The following is a 26726-nucleotide window of genomic DNA, read 5'->3' on the forward strand; positions in this document are numbered from 1 at the left end:
AAGGCTAAGAATGCCTTGATGATCATGTTTGTTTGCGTTCAACTACTTACAAAAGAATCATTTCTTTGATATTACTGTAAGAGCATTTCCAACCCAGCCTAGTTAAGGCAAAAAGTCTATTAAGCCTTAAAAACCATTTCCAACGCTGCAATTCAGCATAAAATATGACAAGAAAGAGATTCGAACACAGGAGCTCTAATAACACCTTGCATAAATATGAAATTTTTAACGGAAAGAAAATCCCAGAAAAACATCACAATAAAGCACTAAATAAAACACAGCTTACATGAAAGTATCATCTCATAATTTGTACAAGGGTCATAGAAACACTCAACCGACCAACCGTGACAAGTTGACAACAAACAAACTCATATCTCACATACGAAAAAAGGTTACGGATCAAAGCTAGTGGCATAGTAGCCCATGAAAAATATGCGCTTGCAGACTTGGGCCTGGTAGGAACAGATCAAGTAGTAATTTGGTCAGGAGTGTCTGATTTGGGGGCCCATTTGGGTACGTGGAACTGTGACGCGTACGTGTTGGAAGCGCTTTCCGACAGAGGGGGTTCATTCAGAAATGCCCAATTGCTTAAAGTCCACCTGTACCACCATTCACCATGGAAGCAAGGAAGCATAAAATTACTAATTGTTCTTTAATTAATTGGGTGGGTTAAGAAGTTGATGAGCTTACCAGCCCTTGTTGTTTCTGATTTTGTGAGCGTTTGTTTCATGAATATCTGTCTCCTTAGTTTTGGCTGCAGGAAAAGTGTTTGATTTCTGTAATTTTCTTCCCGATTCATCATCAGCTTTGATTTCCTGTCATGTGTGTGTGTATATATTATATATTCATGCATAAGTAATCACCCAACTTATTCTTTTCTTTTTACCACAAAAAAGAAAAGGAAAAAAGAAGCGAAACTTTTTACACAAACCTGAGTAGTGGTGGTTTGATGTAATTCATTATTGTTGGCTCTCCAGTAAGCTTCAATCTCGTCCTTGGTGAGTGATTGATTCCTCTTGCACACATCTGAAGAAACAGAAACAGAAACAGAAACAGAAACAGAAATAGAAATAGAAAGAAAGCTTGAGTAAATAGAAATAGAAATATACCATGGATTAATTCAAAATTAAGTTAATTAGAAATTGAGATGACCTGGTTTGGAATTTAGGACGGGTGAGTCCCATCCTGCCATCAGTGAACCCATGTATGATATATATATGTATTTCCTCCGATTGCTTTAAAACTAAACACAAATGACTTTTCTACTCTTCTTCCTGATCCTGCGAATAATCTACACTTCCTCACTTGCTGTAAATTAATTTATTCACAAATTAGTCTTATATATACAAAAACAAATGTTGGAGGTGACTGCCTTATGGCTGGGACCATGTATATCTTTTACTTTGTTCTTATCCCCAAGAAAATTAATATTTTGGTATCAGCTTAGCTACACGCCAATTTAATAGCCCACAGGTTTGCATATAATAAAGGCGTCCCGTCACTTTTTTTGGAAGCTTGAGCAAGATTAATCCTATTTCCCCTTTTGTTTTTTTGGTATATGTCGGTATGGTCATTTCTAATTTCCGAGTTTGGATGGAACAACATATATATCCATTCAAATTCCAATCCTATCCAAGGGAGAAAAAAGAAAAAGAAAAAGAAAAGTTGACAATTTTTTATTTCTTTCAATAAAATAAACAGACACCCATGCAAGGAAAATACTTGACTCCTTTCTTGGAAGTAGAAACTCTTATTTTCTTGTCAATCACAATTTGATATGCGTATAGAGATTTTATTGTTGTTGTGTTTTTGATAAATTATTTTCGTATATGAGTCAATATATTATTTACAAGAAATAGAAATGCCTCCGATGTTCCTCATTTAATTAACGAATTTTCACTATAACATGAGTCAACAATGAATGAATGAATTTCAATATACATACATGAGATAATAAGATAACTTTACAAGTAAATAATTTGTTTATAAATCTAAACACACATTTCCACACAATTGAGTATTGAGAATTGAATTAAGTCTTAGTAGAAAATGCTTTCTTCTTGAAGCTGGTTGGGGCTGATCTTATCCAAGCTTTGCCATCGATGGAGTCCTTGGTTAAGAAGGGTGCAGCTTCTTCACCCGTAAGGTTACGTGCCCATTCAACTCTTTTTGATGTTGCAGCTCCAGCTCCAGAACATCTATATTGCCCATAGTAAACCGTACTATGTACGTACACATCATCAAATTTAAACCAAATTAGGAAGAGTTCGTTCGTTTGAGTAAGAAATGAAGGATTAATTAAAACCGTAACCAAAAACAAAAACAAAAATACCTTAATTGGTCGGGTGAGTTTCCCCAGTCGTCCCAACCTTGTGGAAGTATGGCATTGGACATGTAAGTGAAGGCAAAGACGACTCTTGAATAGCCACCCCACGGTCTTCCTAACATTGCCGTTTTGACGCCACTGATTTTGCAGCTGAAGAAGGTGAACCCTGTGTCCTCTGAAGGTGACATCCTTCGTTGAGCTGTTATGGCTCCTGCTCCTCCCGAAATTGAATGCAAATGACACCTCTGCAAATTTAATTAAAACCCAATTTATACTAATCCTTTACCAAATTAACTCAAAAAATATATTTTTTTTTTGTTAATTACCTCAAAAAAAGAAGCAGCATTTCCACATATAAAATCAGTAGCTCCTTCAATATAACAGTTGTTGTAGTAGTGCCTGCCGGTGTCATCAAGTAGGGTGTCCTGATAAGACAATATTTTGCACCCATAAAATGCTGCTCTATCTCCCGACACCCTTAGCGCCACTGCTTTGCCACCCGCTCCGTAAGTGTTCTGCAACGAAACATTAGATTCAATATAAAAAATTCCCTCGTTTCGTCGATGTTACCACGAAACAAAAAGACTATCTGATATAATTTCATACAACAACATGAGCATGCGTTTTGAATATACCTGAATTGTGAGATAGCGGCCTATAAAATCAGAAGCCAAAACAGAGAAAGTTGGAGATTCAAATATCTCCCCACCGTCGTTCCATGTTATTATGGTGTCGTTTGCCTTTGTGCCACTTATTGTAATGAAGGGTTTGTCAGCGGGCACACTAATTTTTTCTTCGTACACTCCACGCCTAACCCTAATAAACACAAGATCCACGTTATTAGACGGCACGGCATCAATGGCATCTTGTATTTTCTTGTAATCTCCTTTGCCTGACTGGTCAACCGTGATGAGAACGGCTGTTGACCCCTGGGTTGTGTCTGCTTCTGCTTTAGAAAAAGCCACAAAAGCATGCAATATTATGGCCATGGCAAAGAAGCACTTGATCATCATCGTGGTCGCCATTAGAGACTATATCTGCTTTGATCAAAAGGTGTATGAAAATTAATTATCTCTGCGTAGGTAGGTCGATAATTAATTATAGAATAAATGAATGAATGGATGAATTGAAGAATATGGGTGCTCCTGATTATATAGGTGAATGTCAAGGAAGGTGGGGCCGTTTTCTTGGCAATAAAGTCTTATGAATTAGAACCACTTTTACAAGGAACGAGTGGAGGCCAGGAGGAGGAAGATAATTACAAGGAATTTCGACGGCCAGTGATAGAAGAAGTAAGCCGGCAGCAGGAGATTTTTACTTGAGACTGAAGAAACAAATGTTTGAAAAAACAAAAGGAGTGAGGTGGTGAAGATGATCAGAATATATATATATATATATATATATATGTATGTAAACATTAATAAGAAAATCTTATAATGGCGGCGTATTGAATTATTGATGTTACACAAGTCTTGAGGTAGCTTAAGAAGTAGATTAAGTAGGTCATTTGTGTGAAATTGTATTGTTAATGGCACATTACGTTATTGAGCGAGCAGGCGGCTCAGTTGCTTGGATTTGGGGCTTGACCACGGCTGCCGCCGTCGAAAAATATTAGGGCTATATGGAACTGGTCTAATTCATAATTCTCATAATCGCAACAACGAATGAAACTTGACCAAGTCAGTTCCTAAACCTGTTGGGTTTATTAAAAAAAGGGCTTTACAAAAAAGTTTGTACAAATCTAGAATATAAGAATCTATAGGCGCCGCACCCTCTCGAGAACCACTACTCAATGGTGAGCCCTGCAGCTGAAGCGAGAGCCTGCTCCACGTTGGCTTTGTTTCCTTCTCCTCCAATGGGAGTGGAAGCTCCACGTTTCCCTCCTCCTCCGTCGCTACCAATAATTGTACGCCGAAGGGCACTAGCCTGAGCCATGAAGTGTGCAAATTCTCTGGTGGTAAGCTTGTGTGCCCAATTAACTCTTTGTGTTGTCACGGCTCCCGGTCCAAAACAGTTGTATTCCCCATAGAAAACGTTACTGCATGCGCGTGTACACATTAAATTAAAACCAAATTACAAAACATATCAAAAAATAAAATAAAATAGAGTAATTGAAAAATTAAGTACTCGAAAATATATACCTTAAGTTGTAGGGTGATAGCCCCCAACTGTCCCAACCTTGTGGCAGAATCACGTTTGACATTTGAGTGTAGGCAAATACGACTCTGGCATATGGCCCCCATGGCCTTCCCAAGAGTGCCGTTTTGACGCCGGTGATGTTGCACCACAAAAAGGTGAACCCAGATTCCTCTGAAGGAGAAGTTCGTCGTTGGGCCGTTATAGCTCCGTTTTGACCCGAAAGTGTATGCAAGTGACAATTCTGCAAATTAATCACTTAGTTAATCTCCATATATACTAAGTAATATTTAATTAATTAAATGGTACGTAGATATATACCGCATATAAAGAATCAGCACTTCCAAATATAAAATCAGTGTCTCCTTGAATGAAGCAGTCTTTGTAGTAGTGCTTGCCAATCTCGTCAAATAACGCATCTTGATGGGACAAAATTTTGCACCCATAGAATGCTGCTCTGTCTCCTGATACTCTTAGTGCCACTGTTTTGTCACCGGTTCCATATGTATTCTGCACTCACCAATTCAAATTAAGTAAAATTAATTATATGTTAAAACAATATATATAATTCGTAGTCTATATAAAAATTATGCATAAACTTGAAAACAATACGATTTAGTTTCATCAATAGAAGCGAAATATATATATACACCTGAATTGTGAGTTGGCGTCCTGTAAAATCAGAAGCCCACACAGCAAAGACTGCGGTTTGATTTATCCATCCGGCTTGGTTCCATGTTACTATGGTCTGCTCTGCGTTTGTGCCACTCATTGTTATAAAGGGTTTGTCTGCAGGCACATAAACTTTTTCTTGGTAGACACCAGGTCGAACCCAAATCGACACAGGCACGGCGTTGTTAGACGGCACGGCATCAATAGCGTCTTGTATTTTAGTATAGTCACCTTTGCCGGACTGATCGACGGTTAGAGAAATTGGTGGTGTTGGGTGTGCTTGAGAGAGCACACCCATCATCACCATGAAAGCATAGAAGAAGAGCATGGCCATATATTGCCAATAATAAGATTTCGTTGAATTTTGCATGTCATAGTTATAAGGTATGTATATATAGGGTTGCTATCCATGCAGAGCTAGGAGTTCAAGTAGCTAAAACTTTCTGGATTTAGGAAAAGTTAAAACATCATGTTTTTCCCCATTTAATTGGGATTCAGCCTCTCCATGGGAACTTTCCTTTTCTGAGGACCAATGAGCACCTGTTTACTTTGACTTCTCACTCATCGATTTGTGCCTTCTGCTGCAAGAAAAGAATTGGCTCAAAGCCTATTTGCTTTTATTTTGTATTTTTTTGGTCTGAAAAGAATTGAAAGATTACTGAAACGGGTCTTATGGGTTAGAATCTATTATTAGGATTCTCACCCATTGGATCAATCTGATGGCTCCAATAACTTTGTCGCTCAGAGGCGCTTAAATATTGGACCTCAAGTCTGGTGAGCCGTTCTGACTAGATTAGGTCGACCTCGCTTCTTCCTGTCTTTTGGGCCATAACAAAGCTAGGAGTACGAAGAAACAAATATTTGAGACGATGGCCGTGTCTAATTCATTATCTGGACTCAGAACGCAAACGTTGGGTTCAATTCATTATTTAGATGAACTCGAGTAGCTTATAATTCAAGTTATTAAAAGTAATTATTCATGCACAGTGATAGGGCTTGACTGGCCGATACCAGAGCTAATGGCTAATCAATGAGCAGATAGCCTTATGAAGCTTGCACACATGGTGAGGGCGACTAGGATCAACAAAACCAGGAGGTTGTTCCATGTAAACTTCTTCAGTAAGCAAGCCATGGAGAAAAGCGTTTTTGACATCTAACTGACGGAGAGACCAACCAGAAGAGACAGCCAAACTGAGCACAGTACGAACAGTGGTAGGTTTCACAACTGGACTGAAAGTATCGAAGTAGTCCACACCGGGTTGTTGGTGGTAACCCTTGGCAACAAGCCTAGCTTTGTGACGTTCAATAGTCCCATCAGAATGACGTTTTACTCGAAAGACCCATTTACAGCCAACTGTGTTAAAATGAAGGGATGAGGGAACTAAAGACCAAGTCCCTTGTTTAAGAAGAGCATTGAACTCCTCAACCATAGCATTTTTCCATTCAGGAAAGCGAGAGGCCTGTGTGTAAGAAGTAGGTTCATCATTAGTAGCCAAAAAGGCAGCAAAAGCTTGAGGCAAGGGATAACGGGTGGAGAAATTGGCATGATATTTGGGATTGGGTTTATGAATCCCAGATTTCGAGCGAGTGTGGACCGGATTGGAACGGGAGGGTGGTGGTTGAGTAAAAGCAGCAAAAGGTGCATTGGCAGGGGCTGTGTCTAGCGCTGTCGCAGAAGATAAGGAGGAGGAAGGAGGCTCGAGAGCTGGTCTGGTGTCTGGAGCAGGCGGGCATAGTGGAACGATGGGACTGGCGCTGCCGGATGCTGGGAGCAGCATGGCGCACGATCCGGTGAGGTCGGGTGCAGGGTCGGAGGATGGGAATAGAGGCACGGGTGCAGGGGATGGAGGCGTGATGTCTGAGGATGGAGATAGGGTAAGGGATGAGGTATGAGAGGTGTGTTCGGGTTGGGCCAGGTCGGTGGATGGAGGAGGAAAATGGACTGAAGGCAGAGAGGGGAGGGAGTATTGGGCCGCAGAGAAGGAAGGGGGGCTGGGCTGCGCGGTGGTGCGGGGTTGAGGTGGGTGACTGGAACCGGGCTGTGGCTGGTTGCCTGGGGCTGTGGCGTGGGCCGGGTGTACTGTGGGAGGATTGGATGCTGGTGGGGGTAGCGGAGAGAGCAGGGGCTCGTGGTCAAGACCAGCAGGAACAATATCGAAGGTGCGTGATGGAGCTGGAGTGGGAGCAGCAACAGGAACAAAATAATAAAATTTGTTTTCATGGAAAACAACATGCCGAAAAGTGTAAAGGCGACCAGTTGGTGGGTGGAAGCATCTATAACCACGATGACGATCACTGTAGCCAACAAAAACACACTCAAGAGATCTAGGTTGTAGTTTGTTAGAAACATAATCACCTAAACAGGGATAACAAGTAGAACCAAAAATGCGAAGCAAGGAATAATCTGGAGGATGACCAAATAATTTGTGATACGGAGAGACCCATTGGAGAACAGGAGTGGGTAGTCGATTGATTAAATAAACCGCCGTACAGAAGGCCTCGGCCCATAAATTGTGGGGGAATTGGGCAGTAAGAAGGAGGGTGCGACCCATGTCAGCAATATGACGGTGTTTGCGTTCGGCCAAGCCATTTTGTTAAGGGGTATGAGGACACAAGAAACGATGGATAATACCATTGGTAGCACAAAATTGGCGAAACTGAGAGTTGTCAAATTCTTTGCCACCATCACTTTGAAATGTTTTGACAGAGATGGAAAAATGATTGTGAACATACGTGACAAAAGCGGAGAAATGACCAAAGACTTCAGATTTAAGACGCATGGGGAAAATCCAAGAATAGCAGGTGAAATCATCAGTGAATAAGACATAGTAACGAAATTCAGAAATTGAAGCAATGGGAGACATCCAAACATCCGAGTGTATTAAATCAAAAGGAGCAACAGTAGAGTGTTCTATAGGAGAGAAAGAAAGTCTTATGGATTTTGCTAATGCACAATGTTTACAATGTTCATTTGGTAAACGAAAGGAGGAACCAAGTAAAGATTGAGAAACAAGAGTGCCAAGCACTTTATTTGAGGGATGTCTAAGACGGCGGTGCCAGAGAGAAGAGGATGAGACAACGGTGGTAAGAGCAGTTGGAGAGGGAGGCAAGAGTTTGGGAAAGATAGGATAAATACCATCTTTACATGGGCCCTGAAATAGAACAACACCAGTTTTTAAGTCACGAATAATATAACCCCATGGAAAGAATGTAATACTGACAAGGGAATCCTGAGTAAACTGAGCAATGGATAAGAGATTTTTATGAAGAGAAGGAACACGAAGAACGTCAAAAAGACGAAACAAAAAATTGCCAGAATAAAATGAAACGTTACCAGAATGAGTAATGGGAAGGGAGTCACCATTACCAAAGACAACTTGATCATGGGGGGAAACAATGGAGGAGGAAACGTTGGTGGAGCGACGGGCATCATTGATCATGTGATTGGTCACACTAGAATCCAAGTACCAAGTAGGATCGGAGGAGGCAGCTACGTGCATGCCGGCAAAAGCACGGGACTGAGGGCACTGAGAAGCAATGTGCCCATACTGGCTGCAAGTCCAACACTGGATGTGGGAACGAGTAGCAGGAGGCGGACCCAAAAGTCCGGAAGAGTTTTGATGAGGACGCTGGCGTCGGTTGAAAAAGGGAGCAGGACCGCGAAGCGGAAAGGTGGGCGAAAAGGTGGGTGGAGGAAGCGTGCGCGGAGAGCGCTAGTCTTTGGGCGCACCGCGATGGCTACGTTGATATTGTTGGTGAGCATGGTGCTGAGTCAAAAAGGCAGTGGGCTGAGGAGTAGGTGAAATGGCAGCATTGTGCAGTTGTTGGGCTTCAAAGGCCAGAAGGCGTGCTCGCAATTCGGCAAAGGAGGGCAATGGGGAAAAAGTGGTGATGGCAGTGACAAGCATCGCATATTCCGGTCCTAATCCCCGGAGAACATAAATGACCAAGTCAACAGAAGAAACGGGAGAATTGATGGGACTTAGTTGATCCGCCAGATTCTTGGCAAGAGAGAGAGAGATATTCTGTAATCGGTTTAGAGCCTTTGGTGAGAGAGAGAAGTTGAAAACGAATGTACGTGGCATTCGCAAGAGATTGTTGGGAAAAATTTTCCCGAAGACAATCCCAAATTTCCTTGGAGGTAGAACAGCCAACAACTTGAGAGAGGATGGATTCCTTGAGAGTGGAGCGAACCAGACTCATGAGATATTGGTCAGTTTGAAACCAAGTAAGATACTCAGGATTGGGTGTGGGAGCAGAAGAAAGAATGTCGGTGGCTTTGGTGGAATCAGAGGAAGTATCAGAAGTGAGGGAAGGGGAGGGGCAGACATAAAAGCCATCAACGAAACGCCACCAATTTTGCCCAATAAGAAAGGGCTTGAGTTGACTTTTCCAAAGTAAGAAGTTGGATTCTGAAAGTTTATAGGAGGCAAAGGAAGAGATGTTAAAGGGAAGAGTGGGACCAGTGAGAGAAGAAGAAGAGGAGGCTATAGTAGAAGCCATGTGAGGAGAGAAAGAGGACGAGAAAAAAAAAGGAATAGATTGCCTAGGCTCTTGATACCATGTAGAAAAGAGATACTTTCATTTATTTGCAATTCACGGGTACAAGCTTTATATACAGGCATAGGAGGTAGCTAAATGGTTTACAACGGTAGTGTAGTAATTATATCAGACCTAAATGATGTAATTACAATATAATAAAGCTATAATTAAGATACAATAACAATGTAATGGAAATACTCCTTGAATAGGCATAACTATGATTGAATGTCATGATTGTGGTGGTAACTCCCTAATACTCCTCCGCAAACTTGACACCGGATAGGTGAAAAGGTTGGAAACAAGACACGCAAAACGTGCTGCAGGTATGCCTTTTGTGAATACATCAGCAAGCTGATCGTGAGATTAAATGAACCGCACTTGATGACTTCCAGCAGTAAGACGTTCACGGATAAAATGATAATCAATAGCAACATGTTTAGTGCGGGAATGGAAGACAGGATTGGCAGCCATGTAGGTTGCAGATAAATTGTCACAATGAAGAAGAACTGGTTTAGAAAGAGAGAAGTGAAGTTCATGAAGAAGACTCTGAAAACCAGGATTATGAAGCTTGCATGCTGGTGAGGATTGAGCCATGCATTTCTCCTTGTAATGCTCTCTGTTGAAGATTGAGCCATTTCTTCTTCTTATGCTCTCTATTGAAGATTGCGCCTTCTTCCCCTTGTCAGTTGTCATCGCTCACCAAGCCTTATCCTAGCCGGCCATTGTCTCTGTCCTGCTATGCTTCACTGTCGTTAGTCCCTTTGCACAACCGTTGTCTATCCCTCATGTGCTCTATCCTCTCTCTCTCTCTCTCTCTCTCTCTCTCTAGGATCTCATTCCTTTTTTTTTTCCTCTATCAAAACTCCCTCTTGAACTCTTTCTCTTTCTCTTTCTCTGGTTATATCAAGACTCCATCTCTTTCTCTGGTTATATCAAGACTCCATCTCTTTCTCTTTGGTGTCATGAGCCCTCCATTTTTCCAATATCTCTCTCTTCTCTATACACATGCTTCCCCTTCATTCCCTTAAGCTTCATCTCTCTCTTGCCCAAACACTCGTGCTCATATCTATAAATTTTTATTTATATATATAAAAAAAAAATAAACCTTCCTTTCCTTTCACTTTTCCTAATCTGTAATTGTGGTTTTTCTCTCTCATGTATTTCTGATGGTTTCTCTATCGTGGTATCCATACTTTCCCCTTCTTTGTTGATGTTGCCTATCATTGCTCATCGAGCCCTCTCTCTTTCCTCCGTGAGCCTCATCAACGCTCGCTGAGCCTTCTCTGCCATGCTACACTGTCGGTGTTCCCTTTGCACAGCCCCTGTTTCTTCCTCTGTGTTGCGGACTTGGTATAAGCCAGTCAAGCCCTATCACTGTGTTGCTGCCTTGGTATCAGCCTCTCACGCTCTATTTATGCTCAACTTGTGTTCTTCTCTCTTTCTTTCTCTCCTTTTTCCATCTTTATTTTGAAAAGATTTTAACTTTATGTTTTGCCCACACTCTCTTTTCCTTTCTCTGTCTCACTTGGTTTCCTCCTTTATTTCTTATTATTGTTTTTTGGGTCAATCATCCCTCTTTATTTTAATCTATATGGGCTTCTATCCTCTTGCGATAATCTTTTCTTTATTACTTCTTTGTTCCCCGGTGGTTTTCTTCCCCATACCTTATTGTTTCTATGGTGCTTTGAAATTCAAACTTGCCCATGCTCTTGTTTTTTTTTCTCTATGTCCCAAGTTGGTTTCACCTCCTATCCTTTATTGTTGTGCTGCACCCTCTCTTAACCCCTTTATTCCCTTCAAATATTCCTTATTTTCTCTCTATACACATCCCTTTCTGCTTTCCATGTGACGAATTTTCTTTTGTTTCCATTCCTCATCTTTATTATATTCCTTCTTTTTACGTCTTATTTCCAAACTTGTCACCTCTCCGGCGTCAAGTTTGCGGGGGAGTTTTAGGGGTTACGGGAGTTACTATAGTTAAGGGTCTTCAATGACAATACATTAGTGTTTTAGCTGTTATGTTGTTATTAGCCTTTATTAGAATATAAGGGATTTTCTGTTTCATTGTAATCACTAGGAAGATATCTTATAGTTTGTGTATAAATAGTGGTTGTAATATCTCAAGTATGATAATCGAATATACAGTTTCTACACATATGATTCGAATTCTCCCTCTTCTAATATTACTCGTGTCCAAAAAGAAACGAAAAAACATAACACATTACAACACATTTAGCTGGCATTGCTCCTTGATGTTTCAAATGTGGTACGAGATGTAATGGAACACAGGGAAGGGGGGGCATGGCTGCATGGCCAAACCTTATCCATGTCGAAAGATGCCAATCAATTCATTTAAAATGGGTCCAGATATGAACCAGCTTGGGCTTGTCAAAGTCCAACAATCATGGCTAGCATTGAAAAATAATTAACATATAGGCATGCATAAGGGCTCCACACATTTCAAATCCATGTGATCGGATATAATTGTGGTAACTGGTCTGATCTTATTTCACGTTAATCAAAACAAATTTGGTCATATAGTTGGAGGCCTTTTAGGTACGACTCAAAAACGTTTTGATCATATCTCCTTGTTTTCCACTTTGAGATCCGGAAAGACTCATTTCTACTTTACTAATTACAAATGTTTGATTAACAAGCTTAATAATACATGTTATCATAATTGCACTGCTTAAACTGAAATTAATAAATTAGTTAGGTGAGTGGACCATGCCCAATTATGCGTTCCACCAGCAGGCAAAACAAGAGATTAGATTAGATTAGATTAGATCCCATTAACATTCTATTACGACTATCTTATCTGAAAGTGAAAGACAAGACCTGTTGCTCTTTAAGTAATTAATTAATTTTTTTTTTTTAATTTGCCTACGCGAAGCTGAAAGCATAGTGAGTCGGTTTAATGAGAAGTATTCAGTGTATTTAGAAAATTGATGCATGAAATGAAAGTCTAGAATCAAGGAAAAAAGGCGAAAAGATTCAGGCATAAGCACGTGCAAGTGTGACTTGCTGACAGCCTGACACCGACTCGTCTCTCAACAATTTCTGGGTTCCCCGCTCACCTCACAAATTTCACAATTTCCCAGTATTGCTGCTTGTTGCTTGTTATTGATTAGTCTCCATCAAACTCACACCTGGGTTGGGTGGACGAGGAGAAGGAGTTGCATGTCACGGGGATATAGTACAGTGTTATTTCTATCCAATTATATTTTATTATGTAAAAAAATTATTATATTTAACGGAATATGATTAATGGGAATAACAAAAGAGTGATATTCTATAATATACAATACAAGTTATTCTCCTGAAGCAAAAACCTAAACTGAGTACTATCAACATCATATAAAGCTTGTGCGTCAAACTCATCGTATCTAAGAGCATCCACAATGAGGGGGTGTATGTTAAATATACACTCCTTATCACCAGAATCTTCTCTAATGGGGAGATGTAAATATACATCATCACCATAGAGATGTAAAATAAAATGTTTATTTACATCCATTTTTACATCCTTTGCAAGCGGAACCCGCCCGAAAAAAGAGAAGAAAAATGACGAAAAGTCATCATAAAAGGCTAGGACCCACGGCTACAGTAATTGCTAAAAAAAATTCACATGTTGTTTGCTCATTTGTGATTTTCATGCTCCCCCAATGTTTTTGGATGAAATCATATCTTCTACGAATTTAAATATTTTTAGGTCTATTTGTTTGAAAAATTCAAATTAACCTAATACAAAAAAAATTAATTTTATAAAGTAAACATAAAATACAAATTTAACACAAAAATGAATTAAGACAAACAAAACAATTATATATTTTAGATTTACATCTTTTCTCATTATAGCAAAAAACGTATTTACACCTCCCAAATGTGTAAAGAGAATGTAAAAATGACTTTATACCCCCGCATTTACACATCTCCATTATGAATGCTCTAACTAAGAAAAAAATATAGAAAATAAGCCGAAGATCTATCTTTTATTTTTTATTGTTATGAACATAAATATAAGATGACATGGTCTTCCTGGTCCCCACTTCACCACGTGCACTGCTCGCACGTGTGGGGGACAGGTGTACTTTCGGCTCTTTGTCGCAACCTTTGAGGCCCGGTTCTTCTTCTTGGCCATTTCAATTGATTACTATTCTTCTTCTTTTAAAAAAGATAAATGAAATAATAATAAGGTTTGATTGCGGTTCTTATCCTGCCTTTAGCATAATCACTTTTGCTTCCATCAAAAAAGAAAAAACATAATCACTTTTGCTTATGACAATATAACAACCTGAATTGATAGTGAACAGTTTATTTATTCTCGACGTAAGGTTTACTTTCACTTCATGTCTTAAAAATGATTCAAGATATCTTAACCTCACTTTCTCTTTTTTTCTAAGAAAAAAAAAAACTTAGTTTCTCAATTTTCAGATTAGAGAGATCCACTAATGTGAGAGATCCACTAATGTAGAGATTTGGAACAATTACTCCTTCAGTGAAGTTTTTAAATTCGAGTTTTAACATCCGTATAGTACGTAAGAATTTAATATATTATTGCCACTTCTAATAAAAAATGTCCTAAAAAAAAATAAATAAAACTAGAGAATACATTATGCTCTCCAAATAATTTTTTTTGGGAGAGCATCCATGGAAATGGGCCCAATAGTTTAAGCGGCAAAAGAAAAAAAAGAAAAAAAGAAAAAAAAAAGGTGGTTAAGAAAATAGGCGTTTTAATAGACGAGGAAGGCCTCCTAATCCAAGTAAGAGGTAAAGAGAGCTTTTGTTGTTGTTGCGTGGGAGAGGCCGGGGTGAGGGGAGTGGCCGGACAGCGGTGGCTCAGGTGGTGATGGTTGTAGTGGCAAGGGCGCGCTTGCTGCTGCAACCAACTCTGTTTCCGATCGCCAAATCCACCACAATTTAATTCAATGCAATTAAAAAGAGAGGCTTTCGTTTCGTTTCTTTTCCTTGGATTTAATCAATATAAAATTCCTAAATCACAATCAGCTTCTTTAGCATTGTGCTTCTTTGGCCTTGCCCATATGGCCATTTAGTATACAGCATATGCTCTCTCTCTCGGCGTTTGTTTTTTGTCCGAGACATTGGTGATTTCCTAGAAGCCCCCAAAAATCCCACACGCATTTGCCCCCACTTTTGGTACGTACCATTTCCCTCTTCTCTCTCTCTCTCTCTCTCTCTCAAGTATTTTGAGTTTTGTTTAAGAGATCAAGGGATTTTTCGTGCTTTTTCGGATCTCGAATGTTTGCACTTTCGGTGTTTTTACCAGCATTCTTCTTGTGATTTGAGGCGAGGATTGTGAAACATTTGCTATTGGCGCTGTCGCCATTGATTTTCATTGGGTTTCTGATGTGCATTGTTTGCATTCCTCACGCTTAGAACATGTCGACTTTAATTGCTAGCATTGCCATCGATCAAATTCCTTCTTTTTCCCACTTCTAAACGAGTGATTGTTGTGCTGCAACAGTAAAGTTTCAAACTTGCAGTGCTTCCATTGTGATTTTTGAAGAAGACAACGTTCCACTACATATTAAACTCTGAAGCCGATCTTCCAGGTAATTTCTATACTTAGATCTGCCAAACTTACAAACAATTTATCAGCTTCAACATTTGAATTCTGGTGATAATTGTAGTGCCATTTTTCAAACCAAATTTTTCCTTGTGGTGTTACTATTAGTCCGGTCAGTGATGTCACTCAAAAAAATATTTCACGAGCTACTGGAGCTCAGAGATGACATGGGGAAAAAATCAAGAAGGGCAGAGAGAAAGCATACGCGTCGCCGAGCAAAATCACACATTGCCCCTGAACAGTCATTATCTTCATTGCCATCACCTGAATTGGTTCAACAGAGCCAATGGGCAAACTTGCCCCCCGAGTTGCTTCTTGACATAATTCAACGCTTGGAAGCGAGCGAGACCTCCTGGCCTGCTCGGAGAGATGTCGTTGCCTGTGCTTCGGTTTGCAGGTCATGGAGGGAGATTACAAAAGAGATAGTCAAGACTCCAGAGCAATGTGGCTGGCTTACCTTCCCTATCTCACTGAAGCAGGTATTTTTCTCATAAAACTAGATTCCTTTCAGGTTCTTACATTCTATCACGAACTGACTGAAGATGATTTACTTTCCACATTTCTTGCATATATCTACTAGCCGGGTCCAAGAGATGCTCCGATCCAGTGCTTTATTAAGAGGGAAAGAGAAACCTCGACATATCGACTGTATCTTGGTCTAAGCCCTGGTAAATGTTTGGATGCTTCTCCCCTTTGTTGTGTGTTAGAAATTAGTGTTCAAATTCTTTCTAAATGAATTTGGTTCCTGAACTATGATTTTAATAGTTCAGTTATACTAATTCCACCATGAGGGTATCCTTGAATTTTGTAAACCGGTTACTAATGATCTCTTATGAATCTACAGCTCTGTCTGGGGACATGAGTAAGCTATTGCTGGCAGCGAGAAAGATCAGACGGGCAACTAGTACAGGTTTTGTGATATCTTTGGTTGCAGATGAATTTTCTCGAGCAAGCAATACCTATGTTGGAAAACTAAGGCAAGCTTTACCTAAATGGATCTCTATCATTGCCATAATTCATTCTTTTTTGTTCCTTTTTTTTTTGTCTTGGTTGTTACAGCCATGACTCATTCTTTCTTCATTCAATTTATTGGCAAATGCTAAACAGGTCTAATTTTCTGGGGTCCAAGTTTACCATTTATGACAGTCAGCCTCCACAAAACCCAGCAATCCAAACAAATTGTAGGTCACATCGCAGAATCAATTCAAAGCAGGTATCTCCAAGGGTACCTGCCGGCTGTTTTAGTGTTGCTTCTGTATCTTATGAACTCAATATCCTCCGAACAAGGGGCCCAAGGAGAATGCAATGCACCATGCAATCAATCCCCATAACAGCAGTTCAAGAAGGGGGCTTTGCTCCAACTCCAACAGAGTTATCAACTTGCTTAAACCAGAAATGCTCTCCATTGTCCACTTCGCAAGGGAAGAAGCCACTTGCTAACTTGGGCTCTAGTAGTACCACACTGGATTTGGAACATGGCATGAAGGATCCGCTCATTTTGAAAAATAAATCCCCTCGATGGCATGAACAGCTGCAGTGTTGGTGTCTAAACTTTAAGGGTCGTGTTACAGTGGCATCCGTGAAGAATTTCCAGCTGGTGGCTTCTGCAGAGCCTTGCCAAAATGTTTCATTGGCTGAACAAGAGAAAGTAATCCTGCAATTCGGGAAGATCGGTAAAGACATTTTCACTATGGATTATCGCTACCCTCTCTCTGCTTTCCAAGCTTTCGCAATTTGCTTGAGCAGCTTTGACACGAAACCAGCCTGTGAATGATTTACTCTCTATTCAAATCATGTGACTATCATGTTCGTCTTTCCTTAGATTTAACTGTAAATATACTTCGTGAAACAAAGCACTTTAGGTTGTGCCTTTTGGTCCATCAGAAAGTGCCTTCATTGAAGTCGCACTAGTTTGTGTAATGGCAGTAACCCAGAAAGCATAATGTAAGTTGCCAATTTATTTATATGCACAAAAGCACTTTTTTGCAACTTTCTCCAAGTACGTAAACATCACTCTCATCTTAAAATATAGATCTTATAAAGGTGATATTAGATGGTTAGAGAATCCCGATCTCAGTCTGTTCTCTTTCCCCCACAACTATAGCGGCAGCCATGACGTCGAGGCTTTTCAGGGTTATCTGGGTCTGAGTCACTTGGTTCCAAGAAGAGCCCTCTAAGGCATCGCCGTCTGACGGTGAATTTAGCGTTGTGTGTTTCAAGGGGCTCTGATTTACCATTTGACTTGATGGATTCTGCAGGGTTTTGAGGAAAAACCACCTCAACACCGGAGTTCCCTTCTGTGACAAAACTATTGAACACAATAGCGTTATTGATGCTCTGTACATTGCTGTTGATAAATGCACCCGTTTGTTGATCATCATGAATCTTCCCGTCCTCGAAACTTCTATCCTTGTTGTTTACCTCATCAGTAGTGGATTCAAGGCTGTCATCTGGATTGCTCTTATATCTGCGGTGTATGTGAACGGATTCTTCTTCTTTTACTGGTTCTGAGCTTGAGTGCATTGATGCTCCTTTGTTTTCACCAGTTAGGGTGATGACGCTAACTAGATTTTCAAGCATTTGGTTCCCAGTGCCCTGCTTATGAAGTTTGCGAGCATCTTCTCTGATTTCTTTATGTGGGGGAGCTTGTTCTGCAGTTGACGAAACTATCTTTTGAAAAGACATCTTTGAGGTGCTTCTGTCTTTTGGAGTTTTGATCGGTTTCGAACTGGAGCTGGTGGTGGTAAAAGTCTCCGTTCTATCTGAAGTTTCTTGCTTCTCGTGCTGTTCCTCTGCTTGCGATGCAACTCCAACCGGCCCTTGAGTGTGCTCTCCTGAGCCTGTTACTGCAGCATGAAATTGAATGACTGTTTCTTGCATTGGTTCTCCATAACCTGGATCGTTGGTCTTTTCTTCTTTGGTCAGCACTTGCACTACTTTCTTCCCCTCTTTTGACTCTGTCTCTGATTCTGGAAGCTGCTTTTGATCTCTACCAATGGTATCAGGATCAACCTTCTCAGGTGAAGCAATTGTTTCTGCTACTGCCAAAGCTGGATGAGTTTGAACGGTGATTTCTCTTGAAGCATTGGAAATAGTTTCAGACGTAACGATTTCTGCATTTGGTTGAGGTATTGCTTCCTTTGGTTCTGGTTGAGAGGCAGGTGATGGGGGTTGAGCAGAAACGGAAGGAAGCCAAGAGCTCTCTGGAACGGTGGGCTGTGGTTGAGTCTGAGGGGATGATACTTGTGATGCTGCTTGGATGGGTTGAGAAGCTACACGAGATGGTGATGGTGGAGAAGATTCAACCTGAAATTGAGTTTCAGTTGTTGAACCAGATGGTTTTCGGGACTCATTTGCACGAGATGGAGATGGTGATTGTGGAGGATGCTCAGTTCTTGATGGTGCCTGAGCTTGGGAAGGAGAGGACTTCACAGGGGCAATTCCTGCAGGCCGAAATGGCGGTCGCTCTACAGGGACATTGGTGGTTGTCTGGGCGGGGATTTGGGCTTTAGCCACTGGACGTGGCTCTGGTTCTACTTGAGAACCACGCTGAGAACCACGCTTACGCAAAGAGAACCTAAAGCGAAACGATTTGCTTTTGTCTGCCATGTATGGTTTGGAAGGAGAGGATTGGCTTTGTTGAAGAAGATGAAGGCAGGGACTGGTATATATTGAAATTGTATCTGATACCTTGGAAACTTTCTGGGACTTGTTTAATTTTGGTTTATGCCTTCTCCAATTTTCTGCTTCTTTACCTTACCTCTCTTACAAATATTAGTTACGATTTATTGGAAATTTGCAATTTCCCTGGGCAGATTTTCCTCCTCTAGTAGGACTGGAATCTCACTCCACTTTTGGGCAGATCTCCCCAAAAGGGAATGCAAAGTATATATACTTGCTCTTTTAAAGAGCAAAGTCGCAGTCCACGTGACACTTAAAAAGGGCTGCTGCTCTTGGAATATTTTCCCGGTTTTTATTTCTTTTAATTGAATCGTAATTAGCAAATGTGAGTTAGACCAGTGACAAGGGCAGTGAGTTCGTCTTCTTCAACTCAAGTTGGAATGAAAAACAAAAAAACAAAAAACTATCGGTGCCTTAGATAAAATTGAGATGAAGAATTCTTACTATAGGCATTGCTTTCCAAATCACCTGGACAAGTAACCTGAAAATGAAGTAAAATAATTTTAAAAATTAAAACAAAGTTTCCTTCATGCAGCCATTCAAGAAAAGAATACGATGAAAACGCATTTTCAAGGAAGAGATTACGTACATCAACATCTTCTGCTGCTACAGTGAATTCATATACATGAGGCAGCTCCGTACCCTTTGCTTCATCATAAGCAGAGCTTCCAATCAATTCTGAGCTAGCTTTCTCATCTGCCCACCAAGGTCTGTATCAATAATTTTCCACAAGTACTTCTTCGAAGTTTTCATGAAAATTTTCTTCTTTAAATACAATTTTTCTTTAAACAGGAATTATAATGCAAGGAATTTCCAGGGCCGTTCGATCATGCCAGCAAATACTCAAGGCTGCAATTTTACAGCATGCACAGGGGAGAGAAATTGCTGGAATTGAAAAGATAGTTTCTAGTTTAAAATGGGTTACCTCTCCACCTGCACAGCAGAAAGGATTAGAGAATGTGACTGTGGCAGATGTTCTGATGACAAAAGATGAACAAACTGGACCTTGGCTCTGGTGCCACACAAACGACGTTGTAATTGATGCCGTCAAAAATGTACGACCTCCCTGATAATGCATCTGTAATATGAATTTCATACTAATACTCATTTTAAAGTTAACTAAATATGAGAGTGAAATTGCAGATGGCTAAAAACAATGTCGGGTCATTAGTGGTACTGAAGCCAGGAGAGCAACAATACATTGCAGGGATCATCACAGAAAGAGGTAAAATTATTTACGGAAACTTGGATCAAATTCTCTGATTCTACAATAAAATAAAAGTTAATCTGTCTTCTATTCTATTGATGGTGGCATAAACCAAGCAGACTATTTGAGGAAGATAATTGCACAGGAAAGGTCGCCCAATCACACTAGAGTTGGAGAAATTATGACTAATGAGGTCAGTTTAAGTTCAACTTACAGACTAATTACTCTACTTGGACGCCTTGACCAACCATTTTCATTCTAAATTCAACCAAACTGTTTACCTTTTAACAGAACAAATTAATAACAGTGACATCTGACACAAACATTCTTCAAGCAATGCAACTTATGACAGGTAAAGAGGCCAAGGCCGCAATTTCTATTCTGTAAGAACTACCAATAGAAATTAAAGTGAAAATAAATCACAACTTTTTATGTCCCAGAGAATCAAATAAGGCATGTTCCAGTTATAGATGGGAAGATAGTTGGCATGATTTCAATCAAAGATGTAGTTCGAGCAGTAGTGGAGCAGCAAAGTGGGGAATTAAAGCAACTGAACGAGTACATAAAAGGAAAATACTATTAGAACCTATGATCTATCTAAGTTTTTATGTTCATCAAATTATTGTAACACAACATCAACACAAATTTGAAAAATCACTGGCCAGTGGCCAGACTTCAATGCGAAGCCCAAGTTCAATATCAATGAGCCCAATGGTTTTGAAGAACCTGCTAGTAAGTCGCAGTCACTAGGCGGGCAGACAAAAAACAAAAAGTGCCACAACATGGTCTTCGACAAGAAGTCGGGCCACGGAATAAAAACAGTGAATATAAGTGCACAAATACAATATTCATGATCCCATTTGCCTCCAATTTCGAAAGCAACATTTCATTATATACTCTATCTGGTATAAAACCATAGATAAGTTGTAGATTCAATTTCAATTCCTTAGGGTCAGACTGATTATGTTCGGCATGCCATAAAGCATATATCATCACCTCTATCAATCACAAGATTGCACAATTCCTATTGGCTGGCAAATGAACCTAGCGTCCACTCCTTATCTTTTCGAACTTTCTATCAACAACGGGATTCTTTCTCCAAGTAGATTCAGCAATCAAAAGACCTCTCGATTTTATTCAAAAATTCCCCTCTTAGAGTGGTCCTCCATGCTCAAAGCTTTTTGGTGGTAGATGATTGGACCTTGTGTGGGGAAGCTGGATTCCAATTCCTGAAAAGTCATTGGTTCTTGTTCGGCTAGTCCTAGTCCTCAGACCAAATACCCTATTTCTATGGCTAAAGACATTAAGATGTCAAAAGTTCGGTCCTCAAAAGTCATGGACTGTGAAAGGAACATCTGCTTTCTATATATTTATAGAGAAATGCTATTCCCACTCTCACTTTGTCATCCTTCATTCTTTTTACGAATTATATGATTTTGAAGTGTAAGATGACAATTCAAGTGTAATTTTTAATCCTTCATCTTTTTTGTGAGTTCTTTAACATGATAATATATTGATTTTGAAGTGTAACATAAAAAATTAGAGAGTGAAAAAGCAACTATCTATTTTTGCACATTTCTTAGAGCTAGGGGGGAGACCGTACTGTACTAGTCAAACAATTTGGAGAGGTGGGGAGAAAACTAAGAATAGAGATTCCACAAGAATTAAGAAGAATCACAACTTTCGCTGAAGTGGACTTGAGATAATAAAAATTCAAAGTATCGACTTGAGATAATAAAAATTCAAAGTATCAATATTTGGTGGTTTTTTTAGTACAAAGATTTCAAGCACATTTACCTGAATATGTTGTTATCCCTTGGCCAGGCCCCGCCTTAATGCTTGCAGCATCTCAAGCCAAGAATCCGAGCAAGTTGTCTAAATGGAAGAAACCTCATTAGACCCCTGCTGCTGATTAATAATCTGTTGCACAATGTTCATAATGCAAACCAAGTCAAACACAAAATACAGAAGCCCCATAACCAATAGCAGAAAAACATGCATGTCATTAGATTGATTTGTTGCAACTTTTCCAACTCCAACAATGACTAAGGGCCTGTGCCTAACATTGATTAGAGTCCACTATGTTGATGCGGCTAAGAAAAGAAAAAAAAACAAAACTCCCTCATGTTGAAGAGTTTGAACCCCAAAAAGCGCACACACGTTAAATTTAGATCGGTGGTGATTGGATGTCTACCTCTTTTTGACAAACACAACATTAGGTGCTAAAATAAAAAGAAAGTGAAGTAGGAATAACTAAAATCTCAATTATAACTTACATTAGATTGGTGTTTATGCAATGAGTTAGGAGAAAGTAGGTAAAGGAGTTGAAGAAGTAATTGAAAATAAGTAATGTCAGAGGAATCACATTTTTCATTGGAATGTGTGACTGTTAAAGTGTATTAGTTACATCAATAATTGTAACTAATTATTAATTAACACATAAAATTGTTAGAAAAAGGCTGAGAAATTTAGAGGAGATGCTGTTTTGGTGTTGGCTGAGAAGAAAAGTACCCTTTTCTATATTTTGTTTTGCTAACACTTAAGGGTAGATTGGATATTTGATATATGAGATGCGGCAACTGTTGAGAGTATTTGTCCCACATTAAAAAGTTAAGGGATTTAGTCTGAGTTTGTAAAGAGTTGAGTTACTTTCCCCACTGCCAATTGGTTTCAGGGTGAAACTTCAACTTCTTTCATGGTATCAAAGCAAGATTTCACATGTTGGGCTCAACGGCCACACATGCTCTCACGCCGCTCAATATGTATTGTTCATGTGTTAAACTTAAAAGTTTGCCACACATACAAATTCGTGTTGAAAATATTTATCCCACATTAAAAAGTTAAAAGAACTAGTTGGACTAATTTTCCATTATCAATTAGTTTTGACTTCCTTAAGCAATGAGAGATGAATGTGGACCACACCAGACCGCTTGTTTCTAAGACCCCTACTATTAAAGGCGTATAGTAAAGGCAAGAAAACTTGCCAGAGAAAAAAAAAGAAGTAAAGATTGCACTGATCATTGACATTGACTATTGCAGGAAGTAAACTGCCCCTCCTACACAAAACTGACACAGGATCTAAAGAGCAACACTTGGTTGACCCTGGTGGTGATTCTCAGCTGTCCATCCCGCAAAATAAAATTTTGGAATGTTGCCAAGAAATTGGTTTGAAACAATATTTTCCAAGTTCCAATATTCAATTACGTACAAATCTCACTCTCCTTTATTTTCTATGTTACCTAATAGGAGGCCCCACCTCCGTGAGGCACTACTGCTTTTTTGAAACTTGTCCTTCGATTCTGACATGTTAAAAGATATGGAAGAGTAAATGTAACAAGCAATTGACAAAAAAAAAACTCAACAATTTCCTTCGTGCACATGACGGTGATGTTCTTCTTCTTGTTTTCATTCAAATCATATTCGTCATCTTTGTTGTCTACTTCTTATGAGATGAAAGCTAAACTCGTAGCACATTGCTAGATGCCATGCCTACATACCATCTTTCCATGTCTATTTATTACTAGCAAATAAATAATAATATCATTATATTAACTAAGTCCAAGAGAAGACAGAGTATCTTCTTACGTACCTGTTTTGTTGCGGGTTTCAAACGAAAGGTGGAGGTTCAGATTGTAAGCGCATCTACGTTAATGGGTAGACTTAGAATTGGGATCTAATCCCCACCAGGCTGTAAATTCTCAAAAAATTCCACTTTCTGATGATGAGATATTATAATGAGTAGACACAGTCCTTGTAAAATATATAAGCTCCTTTCGTTTATTGTCCTTCTTAGCGTTGATCAAGGAGGCGAATCACATCTTGTTTTGTCCCTATAATATTCGCCAACTTGCACAGCCCCACGAGTCTCTCCTCCTGCTTATAAGGAGCATGGCAACCTCTTGCCCATACCATCATCGCCTTGACTTCAGTCTTCTAACTTGACTCCAAACGCCATACACGTTATCCACTCTCACCATACTTTTTCCTCTTCATCTTCTGACTTAGCTCCTCTGAGAGCAGCTCAGTGACCTTACCAGTTCAAAATTTTGGTTCATATCTTCACCTAAGAGTAGATTGAATAATGGCATCTCTCTCTTCCTCAAGGAACTCCTCCTGGACACCAAAGCAGAACAAATTATTTGAGAAGGCTCTGGCTGTGTATGACAAGGACACACAAGACCGCTGGCATAATGTGGCCAAGGCTGTGGGTGGAAAATCTGTAGAGGAAGTAAAGAGGCACTATGAGATTCTGGTGCAGGATCTCATGCATATAGAATCTGGCCAAGTCCCAATACCCAATTATAAGGGCACTGGAAGCAGCGGCAGCAGAGGAATTGGTGATGAGCAGAGGTAAGAATAATGTTTTCATGTTTAGCAATTATCTTTACTTTCTAAGCATTCAAAGTTAATCCATGCTGTCTATTCTTCCTTCAGTGGTATGTAGGACATCCTAGTTTAGAAAATGTGTTGGGGGACTCAGCACGGTCACATTGTCATCTACCAAGTTATCAATCAGTAAGGTCCAAGACTTATAAATAAATTAATTAATTAGGAACCCAGAAGAGATGTCCAAGTATGAATCTCTTTTACAAACTTATATGAATATTAGAGACAGGTACAATTGCATGTAGTGGTGGAAATGGCAAAAATGGCAAAAAATGGCAAAAAATGGCAATGCATGAAAAGCTTAAAACCAATGGTATGGTACTGGTAGGAGCTGCTAAAAAGCCAAAGAAGAGCAGAATATTAAGTTAAATTATAGCACTATTAGCTGAAATATCTAAACGGCTGGTAACAAGTCCCACCGTATCCTTTCCATAATATCATTAACCAGCTTTTCCTCTTTTGGGATCGACAGTTCTAAATAAAGACACTGACTTGAGTCTCCTCCCCAAGAAATTTTATATGTTTTCTCTAATTCTTTTGTATAACTATCCACTATCCCATACTATATTCAACTTCAATTCCTAAGAAAAAGCCCACATGGAATCTAATCCTTACTTGTTTTGGATCTCATATGCACATGGTCCTATGATTAAAGTAATTGAATATAGTCACCTGGTTCTTCCTAAATGTAGATGAGGATCATTGTGTGACGCCGAATTCTTGTTTTTAATTACTTATCACATTCTTTCATTATCACATTCTTTCATTAATCCCAAGGGCTAGCTCGCAGTCGACCGTGACTGTTGGATCTAGCTAAACCTCTTGGCAGCTTTTGTAGTTCATCATATATTTATAATTTTATATCTCACACACACACACTGCAGCAACCAATGTATTACGTCGGCAGATATTTTTAAAAATAGGGCATCTTCCTTCGAAACGAAGCTCCCACCATAAAGAGGCTAATTATGTATAAATGGGTGAGATTAGCAAGATAATGGTGTCTTGGGATAATCTAATTGACCAGTTCAAACTTAAAAGATGCTAATTGTTGCAAAAGCAACTACGACTTTCATATTATCTACACGATTTTCTATGCTTACTTGGTAATTGGGAATTTTCTAAATTTCTAATGCTAAATCCTTGTAATCCATTCAGGCTTATGAAAAACCTAAAGATCTGATGCGACGGCCCAGAAGACTTGTAAAAAGACAAAATGGATTGCTCTGTCATTCTGCCTAACTACCCATACCAAGTTTGGATGTGTTTCTCTGCTCCTACTTCAAATGTCGTCTACTTATTGTAATGATTTTCTGCAAGAAAATATATATATTATGTGTTTTGTTTTGTATGCTATGCTTGATTTCCTGTTTCTAAAAACAACAATCTGACCAGAGAGAGAGAGAGCAAGAGAGAGAGAGAAGTAAAACAACAAATTATTCATTAACACATCCACAGACAATGCATCGGTCAAACAATTCCTCGATAAGATTCTGTACTCATGGTAGGAAATTTAAAAAATTCGATTTAACTAATGGATTACATACGATGAAGCAAATAATAAGATAAGATTAGCTGCAATATATCAAAATCAAATGCATAATCGGCAATAATATCAAATTGCGAGCTTCGTCCACTGACCTCTGGTCCTTTGGAAGACTGCACCGCATGCTATCAAGAAAGTCCAATTGTTCCAAGCGCATGTAAGAACTGGTGACTGAGATAATCTGCGATCTGGAGAGGAAAGCAAAATAATTTTGAAATTTCGGAGAGGAACGGCCAGAAAGAGAGCAATTAGGTTTGAATCGCCAGCTCTATCCGGTTTCCTTTTAAGAGATGTACGATCAGATTGGTTCAAAGGAAAGGCGGGAAAACAATTCGTTTTGGGTTTGGATATTAAAAAATCTGGCGCTACGATGTCCGAAATTCGAACCATCGATTTAATTGTTGCTTATTAAATACAGCGATCGAGGCCGTCTATTTTGGCTTGAAAATTTGAAACGATGAAATTCAAGAAAAGGAAGTTGAGGGATTCATAAAAGAAAAACTACAGCATTACTACTGTCGTCTACTTCACTTTTATTCATGAAAAAGGGAAAAATGGAGATGCGGGGTATCGATCCCCGTACCTCTCGCATGCTAAGCGAGCGCTCTACCATCTGAGCTACATCCCCAGATGCTGAATAGTG

The 26726-nt window shown here is 39.5% G+C and overlaps 7 protein-coding genes and 1 non-coding gene across 9 annotated transcripts; 3 read left to right on the forward strand and 5 right to left on the reverse strand.

Annotated features, from left to right (window-relative positions):
* Positions 178 to 1330, reverse strand: LOC18789784. Its single transcript, XM_007223760.2, has 4 exons — positions 1153 to 1330; positions 932 to 1026; positions 691 to 815; positions 178 to 599 (listed from the first exon to the last, which is right to left on the reverse strand). The coding sequence occupies exons 1-4, from the start codon at positions 1202 to 1204 to the stop codon at positions 467 to 469; spliced, it is 405 nt and encodes a 134-aa protein (XP_007223822.1). The 5' UTR covers positions 1205 to 1330; the 3' UTR covers positions 178 to 466.
* LOC18790235 (putative pectinesterase 11) lies at positions 1964 to 3417 on the reverse strand. Its single transcript, XM_007224415.2, has 4 exons — positions 2962 to 3417; positions 2653 to 2841; positions 2333 to 2571; positions 1964 to 2222 (listed from the first exon to the last, which is right to left on the reverse strand). The coding sequence occupies exons 1-4, from the start codon at positions 3349 to 3351 to the stop codon at positions 2033 to 2035; spliced, it is 1008 nt and encodes a 335-aa protein (XP_007224477.2). The 5' UTR covers positions 3352 to 3417; the 3' UTR covers positions 1964 to 2032.
* LOC18790886 (putative pectinesterase 11) lies at positions 4112 to 5468 on the reverse strand. Its single transcript, XM_020557234.1, has 4 exons — positions 5115 to 5468; positions 4784 to 4972; positions 4468 to 4706; positions 4112 to 4364 (listed from the first exon to the last, which is right to left on the reverse strand). The coding sequence occupies exons 1-4, from the start codon at positions 5466 to 5468 to the stop codon at positions 4112 to 4114; spliced, it is 1035 nt and encodes a 344-aa protein (XP_020412823.1).
* Positions 13985 to 17252, forward strand: LOC18788257 (tubby-like F-box protein 5). 2 transcript variants are annotated; one of them, XM_020554210.1, is made up of 6 exons: positions 13985 to 14833; positions 15162 to 15249; positions 15328 to 15742; positions 15844 to 15931; positions 16108 to 16240; positions 16371 to 17252. In XM_020554210.1, exons 3-6 carry the CDS (start codon positions 15383 to 15385, stop codon positions 17035 to 17037), a joined length of 1248 nt encoding a protein of 415 aa, XP_020409799.1. In that variant the 5' UTR covers positions 13985 to 14833; positions 15162 to 15249; positions 15328 to 15382; the 3' UTR covers positions 17038 to 17252. The 2 variants fall into 2 exon arrangements, with proteins under 2 accessions (XP_020409799.1, XP_007222682.1); XM_007222620.2 differs by having other exon boundaries at positions 15372 to 15742.
* Positions 17206 to 19638, reverse strand: LOC18789166 (proteoglycan 4). The gene is made up of 2 exons (XM_020554209.1): positions 19534 to 19638; positions 17206 to 19425 (listed from the first exon to the last, which is right to left on the reverse strand). The coding sequence occupies exon 2, from the start codon at positions 18870 to 18872 to the stop codon at positions 17337 to 17339; it is 1536 nt and encodes a 511-aa protein (XP_020409798.1). The 5' UTR covers positions 18873 to 19425; positions 19534 to 19638; the 3' UTR covers positions 17206 to 17336.
* LOC18790742 (CBS domain-containing protein CBSX3, mitochondrial) lies at positions 19589 to 21005 on the forward strand. The gene is made up of 6 exons (XM_007226096.2): positions 19589 to 19652; positions 19737 to 19999; positions 20088 to 20169; positions 20271 to 20344; positions 20443 to 20503; positions 20592 to 21005. The coding sequence occupies exons 2-6, from the start codon at positions 19745 to 19747 to the stop codon at positions 20732 to 20734; spliced, it is 615 nt and encodes a 204-aa protein (XP_007226158.1). The 5' UTR covers positions 19589 to 19652; positions 19737 to 19744; the 3' UTR covers positions 20735 to 21005.
* On the forward strand, positions 23747 to 25887 carry LOC18792506 (protein RADIALIS-like 6). The gene is made up of 2 exons (XM_007224542.2): positions 23747 to 24501; positions 25696 to 25887. The coding sequence occupies exons 1-2, from the start codon at positions 24233 to 24235 to the stop codon at positions 25718 to 25720; spliced, it is 294 nt and encodes a 97-aa protein (XP_007224604.2). The 5' UTR covers positions 23747 to 24232; the 3' UTR covers positions 25721 to 25887.
* On the reverse strand, positions 26639 to 26711 carry TRNAA-AGC. The gene has a single exon. It is a non-coding gene; the product is annotated as a tRNA-Ala (tRNA).

This window comes from Prunus persica, chromosome G1 (assembly GCF_000346465.2).
Source record: "Prunus persica cultivar Lovell chromosome G1, Prunus_persica_NCBIv2, whole genome shotgun sequence".
Taxonomy (NCBI): domain Eukaryota; kingdom Viridiplantae; phylum Streptophyta; class Magnoliopsida; order Rosales; family Rosaceae; genus Prunus; species Prunus persica.

What these genes read in the sequence shown, in the direction of transcription:
- LOC18788257 (XM_020554210.1), top strand. Translation starts at nt 15,383, where the DNA reads ATGTCACTCAAAAAAATATTTCACGAGCTACTGGAGCTCAGAGATGAC. An exon ending in TCCCTATCTCACTGAAGCAG is followed by an intron (nt 15,743 to 15,843) that starts GTATTTTTCTCA and finishes TATATCTACTAG; the next exon opens with CCGGGTCCAAGAGATGCTCC. An exon ending in GTATCTTGGTCTAAGCCCTG is followed by an intron (nt 15,932 to 16,107) that starts GTAAATGTTTGG and finishes ATGAATCTACAG; the next exon opens with CTCTGTCTGGGGACATGAGT.
- LOC18790235 (XM_007224415.2), bottom strand. Translation starts at nt 3,351, where the DNA reads ATGGCGACCACGATGATGATCAAGTGCTTCTTTGCCATGGCCATAATA. An exon ending in GCCGCTATCTCACAATTCAG is followed by an intron (nt 2,842 to 2,961) that starts GTATATTCAAAA and finishes GTTTCGTTGCAG; the next exon opens with AACACTTACGGAGCGGGTGG. An exon ending in ATGCTGCTTCTTTTTTTGAG is followed by an intron (nt 2,572 to 2,652) that starts GTAATTAACAAA and finishes TTAAATTTGCAG; the next exon opens with AGGTGTCATTTGCATTCAAT.
- LOC18789166 (XM_020554209.1), bottom strand. Translation starts at nt 18,872, where the DNA reads ATGGCAGACAAAAGCAAATCGTTTCGCTTTAGGTTCTCTTTGCGTAAG.
- LOC18790886 (XM_020557234.1), bottom strand. Translation starts at nt 5,468, where the DNA reads ATGGCCATGCTCTTCTTCTATGCTTTCATGGTGATGATGGGTGTGCTC. An exon ending in GACGCCAACTCACAATTCAG is followed by an intron (nt 4,973 to 5,114) that starts GTGTATATATAT and finishes TGGTGAGTGCAG; the next exon opens with AATACATATGGAACCGGTGA. An exon ending in CTATCACCCTACAACTTAAG is followed by an intron (nt 4,365 to 4,467) that starts GTATATATTTTC and finishes ACGCGCATGCAG; the next exon opens with TAACGTTTTCTATGGGGAAT.
- LOC18789784 (XM_007223760.2), bottom strand. Translation starts at nt 1,204, where the DNA reads ATGGGTTCACTGATGGCAGGATGGGACTCACCCGTCCTAAATTCCAAA. An exon ending in CGTCCTAAATTCCAAACCAG is followed by an intron (nt 1,027 to 1,152) that starts GTCATCTCAATT and finishes CTGTTTCTTCAG; the next exon opens with ATGTGTGCAAGAGGAATCAA. An exon ending in ATCAAACCACCACTACTCAG is followed by an intron (nt 816 to 931) that starts GTTTGTGTAAAA and finishes CACACATGACAG; the next exon opens with GAAATCAAAGCTGATGATGA.
- LOC18792506 (XM_007224542.2), top strand. Translation starts at nt 24,233, where the DNA reads ATGGCATCTCTCTCTTCCTCAAGGAACTCCTCCTGGACACCAAAGCAG. An exon ending in GGAATTGGTGATGAGCAGAG is followed by an intron (nt 24,502 to 25,695) that starts GTAAGAATAATG and finishes TAATCCATTCAG; the next exon opens with GCTTATGAAAAACCTAAAGA.
- LOC18790742 (XM_007226096.2), top strand. Translation starts at nt 19,745, where the DNA reads ATGCAAGGAATTTCCAGGGCCGTTCGATCATGCCAGCAAATACTCAAG. An exon ending in AGGGATCATCACAGAAAGAG is followed by an intron (nt 20,170 to 20,270) that starts GTAAAATTATTT and finishes TAAACCAAGCAG; the next exon opens with ACTATTTGAGGAAGATAATT. An exon ending in GAGAAATTATGACTAATGAG is followed by an intron (nt 20,345 to 20,442) that starts GTCAGTTTAAGT and finishes ACCTTTTAACAG; the next exon opens with AACAAATTAATAACAGTGAC.